At 28.5% G+C, this 14,675-nt stretch overlaps 3 protein-coding genes across 3 annotated transcripts in view; 1 reads left to right on the forward strand and 2 right to left on the reverse strand.

The window, feature by feature from the left end:
* Positions 1–2,591, reverse strand: part of LOC107496828 (uncharacterized) — a 7,036-nt gene extending 4,445 nt beyond the window's left edge. The window contains exons 1-3 of the mRNA XM_016118157.3: positions 2,042–2,591; positions 1,645–1,794; positions 1,020–1,157 (exon numbers count right to left, since the gene is read on the reverse strand). Coding sequence (XP_015973643.1) covers positions 1,020–1,157; positions 1,645–1,794; positions 2,042–2,591 — 838 coding nt within the window. The remainder of the gene's footprint in view (positions 1–1,019; positions 1,158–1,644; positions 1,795–2,041) is intronic.
* A 1,412-nt stretch (positions 2,592–4,003) lies between these two features.
* On the reverse strand, positions 4,004–10,962 carry LOC107496829 (uncharacterized). The gene is made up of 7 exons (XM_016118159.3): positions 10,348–10,962; positions 9,507–9,656; positions 8,806–8,952; positions 7,708–7,869; positions 7,423–7,596; positions 6,104–6,570; positions 4,004–4,807 (listed from the first exon to the last, which is right to left on the reverse strand). The coding sequence occupies exons 1-7, from the start codon at positions 10,907–10,909 to the stop codon at positions 4,199–4,201; spliced, it is 2,271 nt and encodes a 756-aa protein (XP_015973645.1). The 5' UTR covers positions 10,910–10,962; the 3' UTR covers positions 4,004–4,198.
* Positions 10,963–12,498: 1,536 nt separating this feature from the next.
* LOC107496884 (uncharacterized) overlaps positions 12,499–14,675 on the forward strand; it is a 13,329-nt gene continuing 11,152 nt past the window's right edge. The window contains exon 1 of the mRNA XM_052251469.1: positions 12,499–12,571. Coding sequence (XP_052107429.1) covers positions 12,499–12,571 — 73 coding nt within the window. The remainder of the gene's footprint in view (positions 12,572–14,675) is intronic.

Raw genomic sequence — 14,675 nt, forward strand, 5'->3', positions numbered from 1 at the left:
TTTAATTTTTAATTAAATTATAAAGCACTAAAAAATTAAAAATTAAAAAAATAAAAATACTATAAAAAATACAGTAAAAAAGTTAAATTTTATTATTTTAAATTTCTGTTATTAATTTTAATAATATATTTATTTTTTAAATAATATATGTATGATAAAAAAAAATATGTTTATTTGTTTGGAGTACAAATTTTATTATTATATTTGTATATTCATAATTTTAATTATACTTTTAAATACTTTGAATAGATTTATTTTATTATATTATATTTTATATATAAATATATGTTCCGTCACGTAATTAAATAAAGATTTATTTTTTTAATAAAAAAAATTTAATAACTAAAATTAACCATTAATTATATGGATAAGCAGTGATACATGGCAAAAAGAAGCGCTAGCTATACTGGGAAGGACAAGTTATGGGCGACGGAATTCAACGACGTGACTAAGGGATGATGCACTAAAGAAATAGAGGTTGTGTGGGAAGGCAGTAGATGGCGATGACGTTGGTGATTCTTGTCACGAACGCAACCGTGCTTGGAAGGACCGAATCTACGTAACAAAAAATAGAGGAGTGGAATGTGCTTCAATTAACGGGAGTGGAGTTTTAATATTTTAAGAATAATAAATTAGAAAATAACTAACTATAGTTAAGATAAGGACCAATTACAATGTGACACATAATGAAGGGTAACTTACATGTTATTTTAGAGGGGTTGGATAACATTCACCTTTTTATTAATATCGTTGTATCTTTTTGGGTCAAGATAAATATAAAATATATTAATTCAATATCTTTAAAAATAATGTCTATATTCATATCTTATTTGTGAAATATAATTTGTGTCTCTAAATCCCTATCGATAAACAAACGTAAGCTAAATGTTTGTCACTAGGATATGTATATACGAAAAATCAGTCACATCTCACCGGCGAAGCATGTCTCATATATTGAATTGGTTCAAGTACATACGAGAGAGGAAAAGAAGGGATATAATGAAAATGTATTCACATACCAACAGAAATGAGTGATTTTGAGGATTCGTATAATGTGGTGTAATTCTCTGGAAGCAATTCTTCGGGTTCAGTTTTGTTCATCCTTTCCAAATACTTTTTCATTTTACTTTCGGCATCCAATGGTTCTACAAGTATACCTTTAAAAAAATGAAAAAAAAAAGAATTAGTAGATGAAATCAATCATTTTAAAAAAATAAATGATATTTAATTTGAACTTTATTTGAAAAAGAGTAAATAAATAAATATATATTGTAAACAAAAATAAAAAAAAAATATTATGAAAAAAAAGAAGATTATTAAGAGATGAATGTGAACACCCAAATATTTGCAATTCTATAAGTGATCACTTAGAATGTCCATACTGCATGTAATAACGAATGTAGATTTCGTAATGCTTCAAATAAAATAATATTACACATCTAAGATTTTTTATAAATCAAGTTTAAACAAATTAAATAATAAAATTTAAAATAGTATTAATTATAACTGATTTTTATTATGTTAGATTAATTTAATTAAATTTGGTTAACAAATAGACTTGGATATATAATATTAGTCTTTCAAAATATTCAGAACAAATTAAACTGAATCTTTTGGTTTCAAATATACAAGCATATAACGTACAGTGATAGAGGATTAACTTCCACCATGAAAATTTGATTCCACTTGGGAAGGCCAATGGCCTAGTAGCAAGGACTTTGAGAGGGGTGAGCCTTTTGTTGTTGCTGAGGGTAGCAAGTTCACCAAAATAATGCAGTATTATCACCGCTAAATCTGTTCCACCATAATAATATATATGAACAAATTAGTCATGTATATATTTATGAGGAATGCTAGGGCTAGCAATTTTGGTATTTTGTAACCATCAATTGGTCATCAATAGTATTTTTAATGGTGTGAGATTACATTCAATGATGAGAAATCACTCACTTTTCTTTTGATGGTTAAGTATCGGCAGAAAACACAAAAGTTGCTAGCTCCTATATTGTAATAATTAAGCAATGAATTGAAGATGGCTTACCAAAATGCTCCCTCCTAATAGCACAGTGGAGAATGGTATCTCCGTCATGGTGGCGGACAAGCTCCGGAAAAGTGATGGGGAGGCTTTGATGGGTGTGATGGAGGTAAGCGAAGGCTTCCTTGTGCCAATTAAGAGCAGCAAGAAACAATGGTGTCTCCCCTTTCTTGTTCTTCAATCTCCTCAATTCTATCCTCTCCGCTATGATGCACTTGCAGAGTTTCGCAAACCCCCTTGACGCCGCCACATGGAGAGGCGTGTCGCCGTGCTCATTCCCTTTCTCCAGAGCACCCGTGTTTTGCGCCACGATTTCATTCACAAGATCTTTAACAACTTCTTCTTCGTCCAAATCCACGGCCACGTGCAACGCCGTGTCCTCAGAACTGTTAACCGTTATGGTGTGTACCTTTGGCTTTGACTCGTACATCTTCCTTACTTCATCCCAATTGCCTTCTAATGTGTAATGTGCTAGCTTTTTACTCAATTCATCTTCTGTCTCATCTTCTTCGGATATTTCTTTCTTTGGTGATGAACTCATCATAGGGGACGACATTTTTTGCCAAATATTGCAAATTCTAAGGCTTTCGGACTTATGTTATACTTAATTAGTATAGTTCGCATCTTATGTATATTATTTGTATTCCTCGAATCTAATGCTTTTAGCTTTATTTAGATCACAAGGGAAGAATAATATATTATTATAACTTTTGAGTGAAGCTCCTTCATGACATCAACACTCTCATAAATACTCAAATGAGAATATCATTATATAAAAGATGATAGCTAATAATTATTAACTAATTAACATAATATAAATCAAAATTTTAGGTAACATACACCTTAATTTCTTTTCTTCTTCTATAGTTAATATAGCCGTCACTTTTTAACTCTTAAGATATAATAACAAAGTATAAATTATAAAACAAAAACACAAATTGCGTCAATTTTCTGAAACTTCTTTCGCTTATTAAAATTGGACTTACCATACTTAAAGCAACACTCTTCTTAATACTATTGAAGGAAAGAATTATTCACCTGTGTTGTTAACTTGTTATAGCCAAGCTATTGTTAGGGAGCAGAAGCGTATCTTTTTATCCCTCGTTTTTTATTGTAAAATTTGTTTCTAATATTAGCTCTTACCCTTTTTTTAATATTTGGTCCATATTGTTGAGAGATATAGGTATTTGTGTGTATCCTTTTATCATTTCAAATTTTTAGGAGTAGTTTTATAATATAATATTAAAAATTTTATGATCTAAAAATTTAGAGTTTAATTTTTGTGATTATAAAAAAAAAATTAACATCATAAGACCAATAATAAAAAGAAATCCTATAAAAATATATATATAAATTTAAAAAAACAAAAAAGATTTTTGTGTGAATGAATATATTAGAGATAGTCATTTATATATTTTTCTATTATCTTAAATTATTTAGATAAATAATTTTATGATATAATATTATAATTTTTATGGTCTAAAGATATAAAATCCGATCTTTGGTGGTAACTCTAGAAGAAATAATTTTAGTATAAGACAAAAAAAAAATATATGCAAAAAATTTATGTAAATTTAAATTGTTGAGAGAAGTAATTTTATAACAATATATATTTTTTGTGAAATTTATTTAACTTTTTTTTGCGTTTTAACTATGTATTTAATTATTTTTGCTTGAATGTTTTGTTTTTTAATTATTTTTGTTAAGGTAACAACGAGAATTGATTGCCTCTATAAAAAAATTTATTCTAACGGTGTATGTTATAAATAAGGCAAGAGTTTTATGGTCATATTTTTTTCTAACATCGTCATTGTAATTTTATATGATTGTATTTATATTATATTTGTCAAACTTTTCACATAAAAAGTATTTAAGTAATAATACACATGAATGAATATATTTTGAAAACACACATAAATTACAAAATTACACACACAAACCACAAAAAACAAATCCATGACACAGAAAAACACACACTACTTTTGGTTTGATGAAAACATAACTAAATCTATCGGCCGTAGTAAAAAACTCGTACATTAATGAAACATACACCACATGATTTGTGAGACAAAAAATAAACCCAAATCCCCAAAAAGAAAAATAAAAAAAAAATCAGCAAATCAAAATATGATTAAGGATACATATATATATAATAGAAAGGAGCTAAAAACTTTCAACTTTGTCACTTGCATGTGGCACCTTACTCAAAATAGCAGTTAGAAGATCAAAGTAGAGTGGAAACTGCGCCAAGGCATAGAAAGCCACGGGTATGGAAGTGGCGGCATAGAAAGGAAACAAGAACGTCTTGTACTTGTGATTGATAATGAAGAAATGGCCGCAACAAAAGGAAACAAACATGGCTATGATGGATACAAAGAGAGAACTCAACCCTAGAAGCAGTTTCGTCGGCAATCCTCTGCGAAAATCCCTTGCTTCTTTTCGAGAAGTCAGGATGGCCAGGAACATTATCAGTCCGGTGACGGAGAAACAAAGTCCAATAAGGGACGAAACTGCGAATGCCTCGAATGCCGGTTGTCTTTCTAACAAAGGCTTACCTTCGTCGCTTGTCCCTCCGGGGACAGCGCTTGCTGTGGCAAAGGAAACACCGGCTACTAGCCCTGCTACAACAGAGCAAGATTCCGATGTTTCCCTTAGCCACTCGCTACCTTCTTTGACGAGATCCTTGTGCTCTGTCTTGAAGATTTCTCCTGCAGTTTTTGAATTCTTGTTGGTTCTGTAATTGAAGTGTTGCGGCACAATGCTCTTGATATACTGCAAAATCCATGCATGCATAGTAGAATATATATAATTGCTTGTGTGAAATTAATTTAAGACAAGGTTGATCCATCTAAGTTTAATTGAGTGAAGACTAAGATCGACATAATTATATCAGTTTGTTAGGCAATTAGTATAGTTAATATATTGGTTAAGTAAATCAGTGATTAGACAGTTAGCATTACAAGTTATTTTTGCAGTTAGTGGCACACCAATTAATTGTATATTAGAAAATCCTCTAAAGTAAAAAAATTAATAAAACGATAAAGTAAAAATAATCATAGAAAATTCAATGGATGATTAGTACTCTTACGTTATTAATTTTTTTATTTAAAAAAATTTAAATTCTTGTATATAATTATATCAATTCACTGAAAACAGAAAACAAATAATTAGAAGGAAAAAAATATGCTTATATTAACTAAGATGTAGTTAACATATGTACTAAGGACAAGAGTTAAAGTTACTAGTAATAAAAAGTTTAAATAGTTTACTTTAATAAATGTACAATAAATATATTAAAATTTTAAATTTTGAATTATTTTTTATAAAAACTTTTTTTTAATTAGTAACGTTATTATGTATCCAAAAACACATATTAATTAAACCCTATTAATTATAATGGCTATGAAATTTTAAAGAAACCTTAAAAAATATTGTTAAAATCAAAATAATTATTTTACTGTTAGACAATATTTTTTAATTTAAAAATAAAAAATTAAAATATAATAAAAATGACACTAATTTTAACAATAATTTTTAAATATTGCTAAAGTTGTATAATCATTGTAACTAACTTCTATAATATCACCATAGATTTTGCTACATATAAATTAAAAATAATTATTTTTAAATTTTTAATAACTAGATTTTAAATTCATTTTCTACTTATATTAATGGATTTGGATTCTCTAAATTTTAATTTTTTACTTTAGAGGGTAAAGTGTGATCTTCTACCCTTGAATAGTTTCTCTCTCATATTTACTCTTGACTCCATCTATAAAATAAATAGTAAGAGATCACATTTTATTCTCTAAATTAAAATTCAAACTCCAAATCCCATACTAATAATATTATTCTTACACTGATGTATTAATTAAATGACAAATTATTAATAAATGCTTATAACAAAAGCATTTTAGCTTATGGGATATAAATTAATTAGAGAAAATAAATCTTTTTATTTTACTCTGAGACTACTTGATAATTACTCATTCTTTAATCTGCTTAAAATATGTATGCGGATACAGAAATAACAATATATATAACATGCATTAATTATTATAGAAATACCTCAAACCACTTGATATCCCACATCATTTGCAGAGCAGAGCCAGGTATCTGCCATGGCTTCTCATCACCGAGGGCATAAGCTGCCAAATGCAACATGGTGTTCTCATCATCATCTGCAGCCAGAACCAAGTTGTTCCAAACTTCTGGTTTTGATTTCATTCTCAGTGTCTCAACGACAAAGGGTTGCCTGTTCATCACTGCCACCAGCAAAACATTTTCCTTCTTTGTGTTAGTGTTGTGGATTGCACTTGGTATTTTCGATAGAATCTTGATAACCATTTCAACTATGCCGTTTTTCGCCGCCACTAGAAATGCTGTCTCTTTCGGGTCAATGCCATCCTTTGCCTCCTTATTTTGATTAGGAGTTGACTTTCTGCTATCTGTTATCGGCGATGACAACAGCATTGGTGTTTGGATTTTTTCTTCTTTTTCTTTTTCAACATTTTCGAATCTACTGCTGTTTTCACCTGTGGAATGTAATTCATAAATCTGCTTTACATTTTACAATACAACTAACTTAACAGATTCTGTTTTAACAGAATAACAGAACCTACAACACTAGCCTAACCAACCTCCTTCCCATTCCTTATATTAATCCCAAAAGAAAAAAGGAAACTAAAATGGGAATGATGAGGAAAACAGAACATACATCATTTGGTTTGGGCAATGAAGATATCATAAAGTGCATTTAAAGAATTTATATTCTTATGATGATATAAATACTATTTCACATAATATAAATGTAATAATAACAATTTTTTCACATATTGAATATAGATGAAAATATTAGAATAAGTTTGGTTGGTTTTTTATTTTTTATTTTTATTATTTTTTATTTTTAAAATTTTGTATGGAAAAAATTATAATAAAATTTTACTTTTTATTTTTTACTTCACACAATTTTGAAAAAATAAATAGAAAATTTTGAAAGCCAATATAGTTTTTAGCAATTTTGGCTAGTATTTGACTAACACAAATACTAAATTTTTTTAACAAATAAATTTTATGATTTATGTGTGTAAATTTTAATAAATGTATGTAAGTACAAATTATGCTAATTTATATGTGTAAACTCTAATAAATATAAATTTAAAACTATGTATAAATCTTTATATTATAAAAGTGAATACAAATTATTATCAGTATTCAGAATCACAATATCTGAAAACACATTCTTCTCTCAAAACCTTGATCATAAAAAGAATATATAAATTGAAAAGTAGGTGCAAATTTATATACAATTAACTTTATGTAATTAATAATTAAAAATAATTAAATAATAATTTAATCCAATATATTAAATTATCTAATAGTACTACCTTGATTGAATTGATGAAAAGCTTCAAAGACGCCAGTGTCAAACTCCCAACCACTAATAAGATCAGGTTGGCCACCCCTTCCGGTAAATGCTTCATATGGCTTTTCCATCAGTTTGTCCAGCAGTTGACGACTCCACTGGTGCTTCTTCTTTATCTTTTTTACATCCTTCAACGCTTTTCAAAATTAATATACCATCCAAAAAATATATAAAAAATCAGTAATGTTATTAATTAATCATAGTAGTAGAATAATTTAGATAATTAAGAATGGAAAGGCGTACATACCCACTCCCGAGAGGCCAAGAGTGTGCACGTACATTGACCTGATGAATTGTTGAAGGGTAGAATAATTTGGTGGCAGAAATCCAACCTCATGTTTTTCTGAATTTTTCTTTTGTGGATTTTCTGCGTCATGCTTTTCTTTTTCCTGTTCTTCTTTCCAGCTTCCTGTCCAACCAGAAACACGTTTTGCAATAATTTACTATTGCAAATTAAAATAAACTTTTTTTTATATTCTTAAAGTCCCTCTAATTTCCTTTTTCCTTAGAAAACTTTAAATTTTTTATTGTTGTTCATGCCATTAATAATTTAACTGATTCTATTAAATATTTGCATGTCAAGCTAAATTACTAATATGATATATCACATGCTGATATGCATGGTAAACTCAACCGAAAACTTTTTTTTTGTTTAAAATTAAAGTCAGTAATAGAAAAGAAATAGAGGAACCAAAATCTATCATAGATAAAGACTAAGAAAACTGAGTAAATTATAAACATTGTACCTAAAGCATTACTAAAATGTTTGAAAAATAGTTATAAAAGATGAAAATGACAAAAAAAATCTTAAAAATAACATTATTTTTGACAAAATAAAAAAAATATTTTTTTATAAGTAGAAAATGATTTATATATTTGATTAAATTTTAGAAATATTAGATAATTATTTAAAAATACATAAAAAAATGATGAGACAAAATTCGCTTTTTTTTTCAATTTTTGTTTTTAAAATTTTCAGCTATTCATTTAGAAATAAAATAACCAAATAAAAAATCAATGGAGATAAAATTATCACATCTTAAGAGCGAGTGAAAAATATCATATTTATATGCATGCAAAAGACTGTTTAAAAATCCAATTTCTAGAGCCGTATTTTGAGAATATATATCTCATATTTGATTAATTTGTTAAATTAATATTTTTTTTGTCATTTTTTATCTTTTAAAATTATTTTTATCAGTATTAATATTTGAACTTTTAGAGACATTTTTGGTAGTTTATCCAAAAACTTTTAAAAGTTGAACAATTTTTTTAAAAGAAATTAAGTTTAGTAACAAATTAAGAAAGAGGAGAAAATTAAGCGGGATAATATGAGAATCCATACCCACAAGTAGAGATTTTAAGTTCAACAATGCTTGACATAGTGTTGCATAATTCTCAGGGAACTCCAACTTTTCAGATGGAGGCTTCTTCATCTTTCTCAAAATCTTATCCATTGTAGTTTCAACATCTAGTGGTTCGACAAGTATACCTTTGGAAGGAGAGGAAATTAAATTAAAGAATAATAAGTTGAATTCAATTTTTAGATTTTATTTTAAATTAGACATGGGGGAACTTGTTTCTTGGATAATTTTGTTACGATGTTTCTAAAAAGACTTACACAAAGAGTTAAATCACAATAATGCAGCTAAACATACATGTACTATATTCGAACTAGAGTAAAGTTTAATTCTCTTTATAGATTAAATTTTTGCAGTGCTCTCAGATTTATTATTTTTATTAATTTAATCTCTCTCATATTTTAATTGTACTATATTAGTTTCTAAAATTAAATTTCGGATACCATAATAGTCTCTAAACTATTTTTTGACATTGGCTCAACAAAAAAAATACTAAATTATCACTGTATTTTCAGAGTTTACGTAAAAAAAATTTAATATTACTATAGTGTTTAGAATTCAATTTCAAAAATTTTTATAGTAGTAATTAAAATTTAAGAGATAAAATTAATAAAAGTCATGAATTCGAGAGACTCTCATAAAAATTATAGTGATATATACATTTTAATTCAATAGTATAACTTACAGTGATAAAGAGTTAGCTTCCACAATGAAAGTTTGCTTGCGCTTCTGAATGCAGAGGGCCTGGTGGCAAGGGCTTCGAGAGGAGTGATTCCATTTTTGTTGGTGTGTGTGATGAGGAAATCATAACAATGCACTATTATCACTGCCAAATCTAGATTTTCACATAAACCATTGGGCAATTTATTGACCATTTCAAAGATTAGTAAGTAGTCTTATTGACCGCTAAGTAACTGAGGCAAAAATAGCATTACTATGTTTTTATAAATATATAAAAATAAATTGAAATTAAAGAGTGCCCTATCATTCACACAGGTAATACTTTTCAGAATAATAATAAATATACTCGTATTATATTACCATATTTAATTTGAACTCAATTCGCACTTAATAAGGTGTTACACTATTATTAGATCAGTTCTGATTTATCTCACTTTTCATGAGAATCATCACACTACATACAACTAATGATATAATAGAATTGTATGTTATTAACTTGATGAATGATGTAAAAATAAATTCCTCTAATATTTTCAAATGTTCTCATTGAGTGACTTGATGAATAATTAATGCATCTATAAATATAAATACATTAATTTTTGGATAATCTAATTTTATCGAGTCAACTTCAAATTGATAATTGATAATTGAGAATTGTTAAATGAAAATTTAGTTAAATCATTCAAATTATTTAACGGCTCTCAACTATCAATTTCATGTGAAGTTAACTGCACCTGAATTTTCATATTAATACAAAAAATATTAAAGCGTGTTTAACATTTTTGTTCCTAGATATGGAGAGAACAAATGGAATAAAAGGAAATAAGAATGAATATGTGGCTTACCAAAATATTCCCTACGAATAGCACAATGAAGAATACTATCACCATCTTGGCGTATAAGATCATTCAAAATAACAGAATGTTTTGTGGCATCATAAAGGTAGGCAAAAGCATGTTTGTTCCAATTGAGAGCAGCAAGAAACAAAGGTGTCTCCCCTTTCTTGTTCTTCAAACTTATCAAATACAGCCTATTCTCCTCCCCTACGATGCACATGCACAGTTTCACGAACCCTCTAGAAGCCGCCACGTGTAACGGCGTGTCCCCATGCTGGTTCCTCACCTCAAGAGCCTTCTTCCTTCCTCCTTCTTCATCAACTTCATGCTTGTTGATTGCTTCCATCAGCTTCTTAACGATTTCCTCTTCGTTGAGTTCGATGGCCACGTGCAGCGCCGTCTCCCCGGAGTCGCTTATCGCCACGGTACGCGACTCCGGGTATGAGTTGTAGATCTCTACGACGGTTTCCCATTTGCCTTCTAGTGTGCTCTCGGCTAGCTTCTCATTCGCTTCTTGTGGCGAAATCTTGTTGGATGATATGTCGCCATAACCGCCTCCTGATGATGACATGTTTCTCTCAAAGCTCGATCAAGACTTCGGAATGTGTGATGGGGATATATGTTGTCTTAATCATCAGTTGCATGTATTTTTATACCCAGAGATCCAAGATTTGATATCTACTAACTCTAAAAATGAGTTTAATAAAGATAGTACCCAATACCCATTTTAAAATAATTAAGGGTTATTTAAAGACTTTACATATTAATTATCCACACCTTTAATTTTTACTGGTTAATAGCTTAGCTTCATCGTGAAGTTCCATTGTGAATATCACTTTATCCGAATGACAAGGAATTGAAGAATAAAAAGGGATGTGAAAAAGAAAAATGATATACGTTGAAGGCTGTTCTTTGGGTTGGATTAATTTGAAATTGAAGTGAATAATAAAACGCTACCTTGCTTGTTTCAATTCACTGCCATATATTCCCGCTATAATGTATATATCCTTCGTTATCTTCTTCCTTTTCTTGAACTCTTAATTGAAGCTATCATTAGCTTTTTCTTCCTTTTTTTTTCACTGAATGTAAGTGTACTACACACCAAAAGAACAAAAAATATATTTTTTTAATTTCAAAATATTAAAAATCTGTAATTAAAATTTTTAAATATCAACAACTTAATGCATTATTTGAATACGAAAAATGTTAGAGGGTCAATAAAATTTAATTTTTTTAATTATTAATTAATTATCAATAATAAAAAATAATAAATTTTGATTACTTTCTAATATTTTTTATTTTCTGATTAACAACAACACATCATTGATAAAAAAGAAACAAATTTAAATGCACATATTTTTATTCGTATAGCCAAGCTAATTGTATATCATCGTGTTTCAGGTGGGTTTGCTAGATGTAATAAAGTGCTTTTAAGAAGGCGAGCAACAGAGAATTAAAGAAATGCTCTTGGTTCAGTCACCAAAAAAAAACAGAAATGCTCTTGGTAAGTATTTTCTTTACAATGAAGTTAGGTGACCAAGTATAATTTTTTGGAAAAGTAGACGAGAACAATGTATACAGTGAACAACGTTAACGATTAAAAAAAAGGATAAATTAAAAATTAAAAATTAAATTCTTAAGTAATTAAATAATTATTATAAGATTTTAAAATTTAAAAATATTAAAATTAACACATAAATTATTATGTACGGTTACATATTCACATATTATACGTTTTGCACCTCACTTTTTCAATAGCGTCAGTCTCTCTTATAATTATTCGCAAAGATTTTGACACCGTTGTCCTCTTCACCGTCGCAGCAGATTCTCTTTCAATCTGGATAGTGACGCTGTTTTGCACTATCACCATCATCGATATTTTCCACCTGCGATCTGCTGACTATTTTCTCATTGGATGGCACTATATCACATGGAAATTCACGGTGTCGCGGTAGTACTAATATTTTCTCGACAAGATCACGCTGCACGTGCTCCGCCGCTAGATTGGTTCATTGATCATCGCTTGTATCTACATTCTACGCATATACTTGATCCAAAACTACTACATCGTCTCCTACGGCTTCGGAATTTACATGCTCAACCTCCTCATCAGCTTTCTTTCCGCTCCGGTTGATCCTGAAATTCAGGAACACTACGACGATGTCACTCTCCCCTTCAGGGGCTCCGATGAGTTCTGTCCCTTCGTTCGCCGTCTCTCTTAGTTCAAGTTCTGGTATTTAATAATGGTTAGTTCAAGATGGTCATTTTAGTAGGTATATATGCGGATGGTTATTTTAATTTCGATGTAGATGGCAATTTAATTGGATTGAGTTTGGTTATATACAATTAAAATATGCTAGATGTTCAATTCACTAGATATGCAGATGATTATTTTTGTTCTTAAGTGAATGGTTATTTTCACTAGGAGTGAGCGACGCTGGTAACGATACGTAGCAAGCCAAGTAGCGACGGCGACAAGAAGCCCGGCGGCGCTATTCATTTCCTCCGGAGGAGAGCAACGCTGATGAGGGTCATTGTTGACGAACCAACGACGGTGAGGAGGATCCCAACGGCGACGATGGGGACTGGTTGGAGACCAAGCGACGACAGAGAATTTGGGGAAAAAATTGGTGTTTTGGTAAATTATGGTATAATAAATGGTTAAAATTTTTGAATTATTGAATAAGATTTTTTGGTTGGATAATTTGGGTGGAGTGTTTTTCTTTTTAATTTTATTGGGCCAAATTTTCAACCTATTGTTCACGTTGTTCAGATTCTCCATTGTCTACCTAGCGGAAACGATTATTTTTTTACCAAATCTAACTAAATTACATACACATATTTCTTTTTCTTTTTCTTCTTTCTTCTTCTTTCTCTTTTATTATTATCGTCGTTGTCATCATTTTTTTCTTTTTCTCCTGTATATGTTCAATAAAATTATGGAGCATAAAAATTTTGACATACAACACAAAAATAATTGTGCACAATACAATTTTTTAAAAGAAGACTCCCTCAACCAACAAAATATACAAGTTCAGTGTTAGAAAAGTAAGAGAGAGTAACAGAAAAAGGATTTATGTCTATTCACACTTTGTAGAATGATACAATGTAAAAAAGTATTTATAAAAAGATATTTATAGGTGTTAAGAAAATTTAAATAATAAAGATATAATATCTTATAATAAATATTCAGATATGCTAAATAATTCTAATAAAAAAGAATTGATTTTAATATATTCTAACATTCAGAAAAAAAATATATGTTATTACTTGTTCGATTCCATCGTTAATGAGTTTGTTTATTTGAAAATAATATTTTTCTTTTAAATAAAATCTTATTAAAATTGTCTAATTCTCTCTCATCCCATAATTTATGAACTAAGATGAATTGAGGGGGATTTAGTATACAAAATTAGCGTTTTTACCCGTAGTAACATTACGGGAATATAAATTTTTTAAAATTATGTCGATTTTGTTTTAATATTATAGATTATGACATAAAAAATTTATAAAATCAAACAATTTTTATTAAAAGGTCGTAAGGAACAAAAATTCTAATTGGCTAAGAAGATAAAAATTTTTGTAGGTAAAAAAATTAAATAATAAATTTTTAGTTATTATTTTTATGTGAAAGAATATAATTTGTTACTAATAATTAAGAAATTTACCCGATAGATTTCCCACACCCTAAGAAATTTAAAAACTCAAATCGGTCCCAATCTACTTTGATATATGTATGTTCCAGTCCCTATCTACTTTGAGTAAATGCTTCTTTCGATCCCTAACCATGAACTGGAACGTACATATATCAAAGTAGATAGGGACCGATTTGGGTTTTTAGATTTTTTAGGGAGTGAGAAGTCTATCGGGCAAATGATTAAGGACCGGAAAGGGCATTTACTCATAATTTTAACATTCATTATCTAAAATTTAAAAAAAATTAACGTATATACATTTACATTTAATTAGGTATTAAGTCTATTGTACAAATAAAAATAATTAATTTTCATGCTTATTATTTAAAAATAATATTTTTATCTTTATCTATATAAAAATATAAATAGATATTAGTATAAAAAATTTATATTGATAATTACAAAATTACGTAAAATTACATTTTAAAAATAATTGAATCTTGATTCTAATTGTTGATTACAACATTATTATTCTCTCTAAATTATATGAAATAAATATTTGAATGAAGTGAAAAAAATATAAATTTAAAAGATAAGCGATGAAAATTTTGAAATTAATAAAAAAATAAAAAAGATGTATATAATAATAATATTTTTTTATGTGAATAATATTACAGAAATTATTTTTTAATAATATTTAAT

This window comes from Arachis duranensis, chromosome 7 (assembly GCF_000817695.3).
Source record: "Arachis duranensis cultivar V14167 chromosome 7, aradu.V14167.gnm2.J7QH, whole genome shotgun sequence".
Classification (NCBI taxonomy): Eukaryota; Viridiplantae; Streptophyta; class Magnoliopsida; order Fabales; family Fabaceae; genus Arachis; species Arachis duranensis.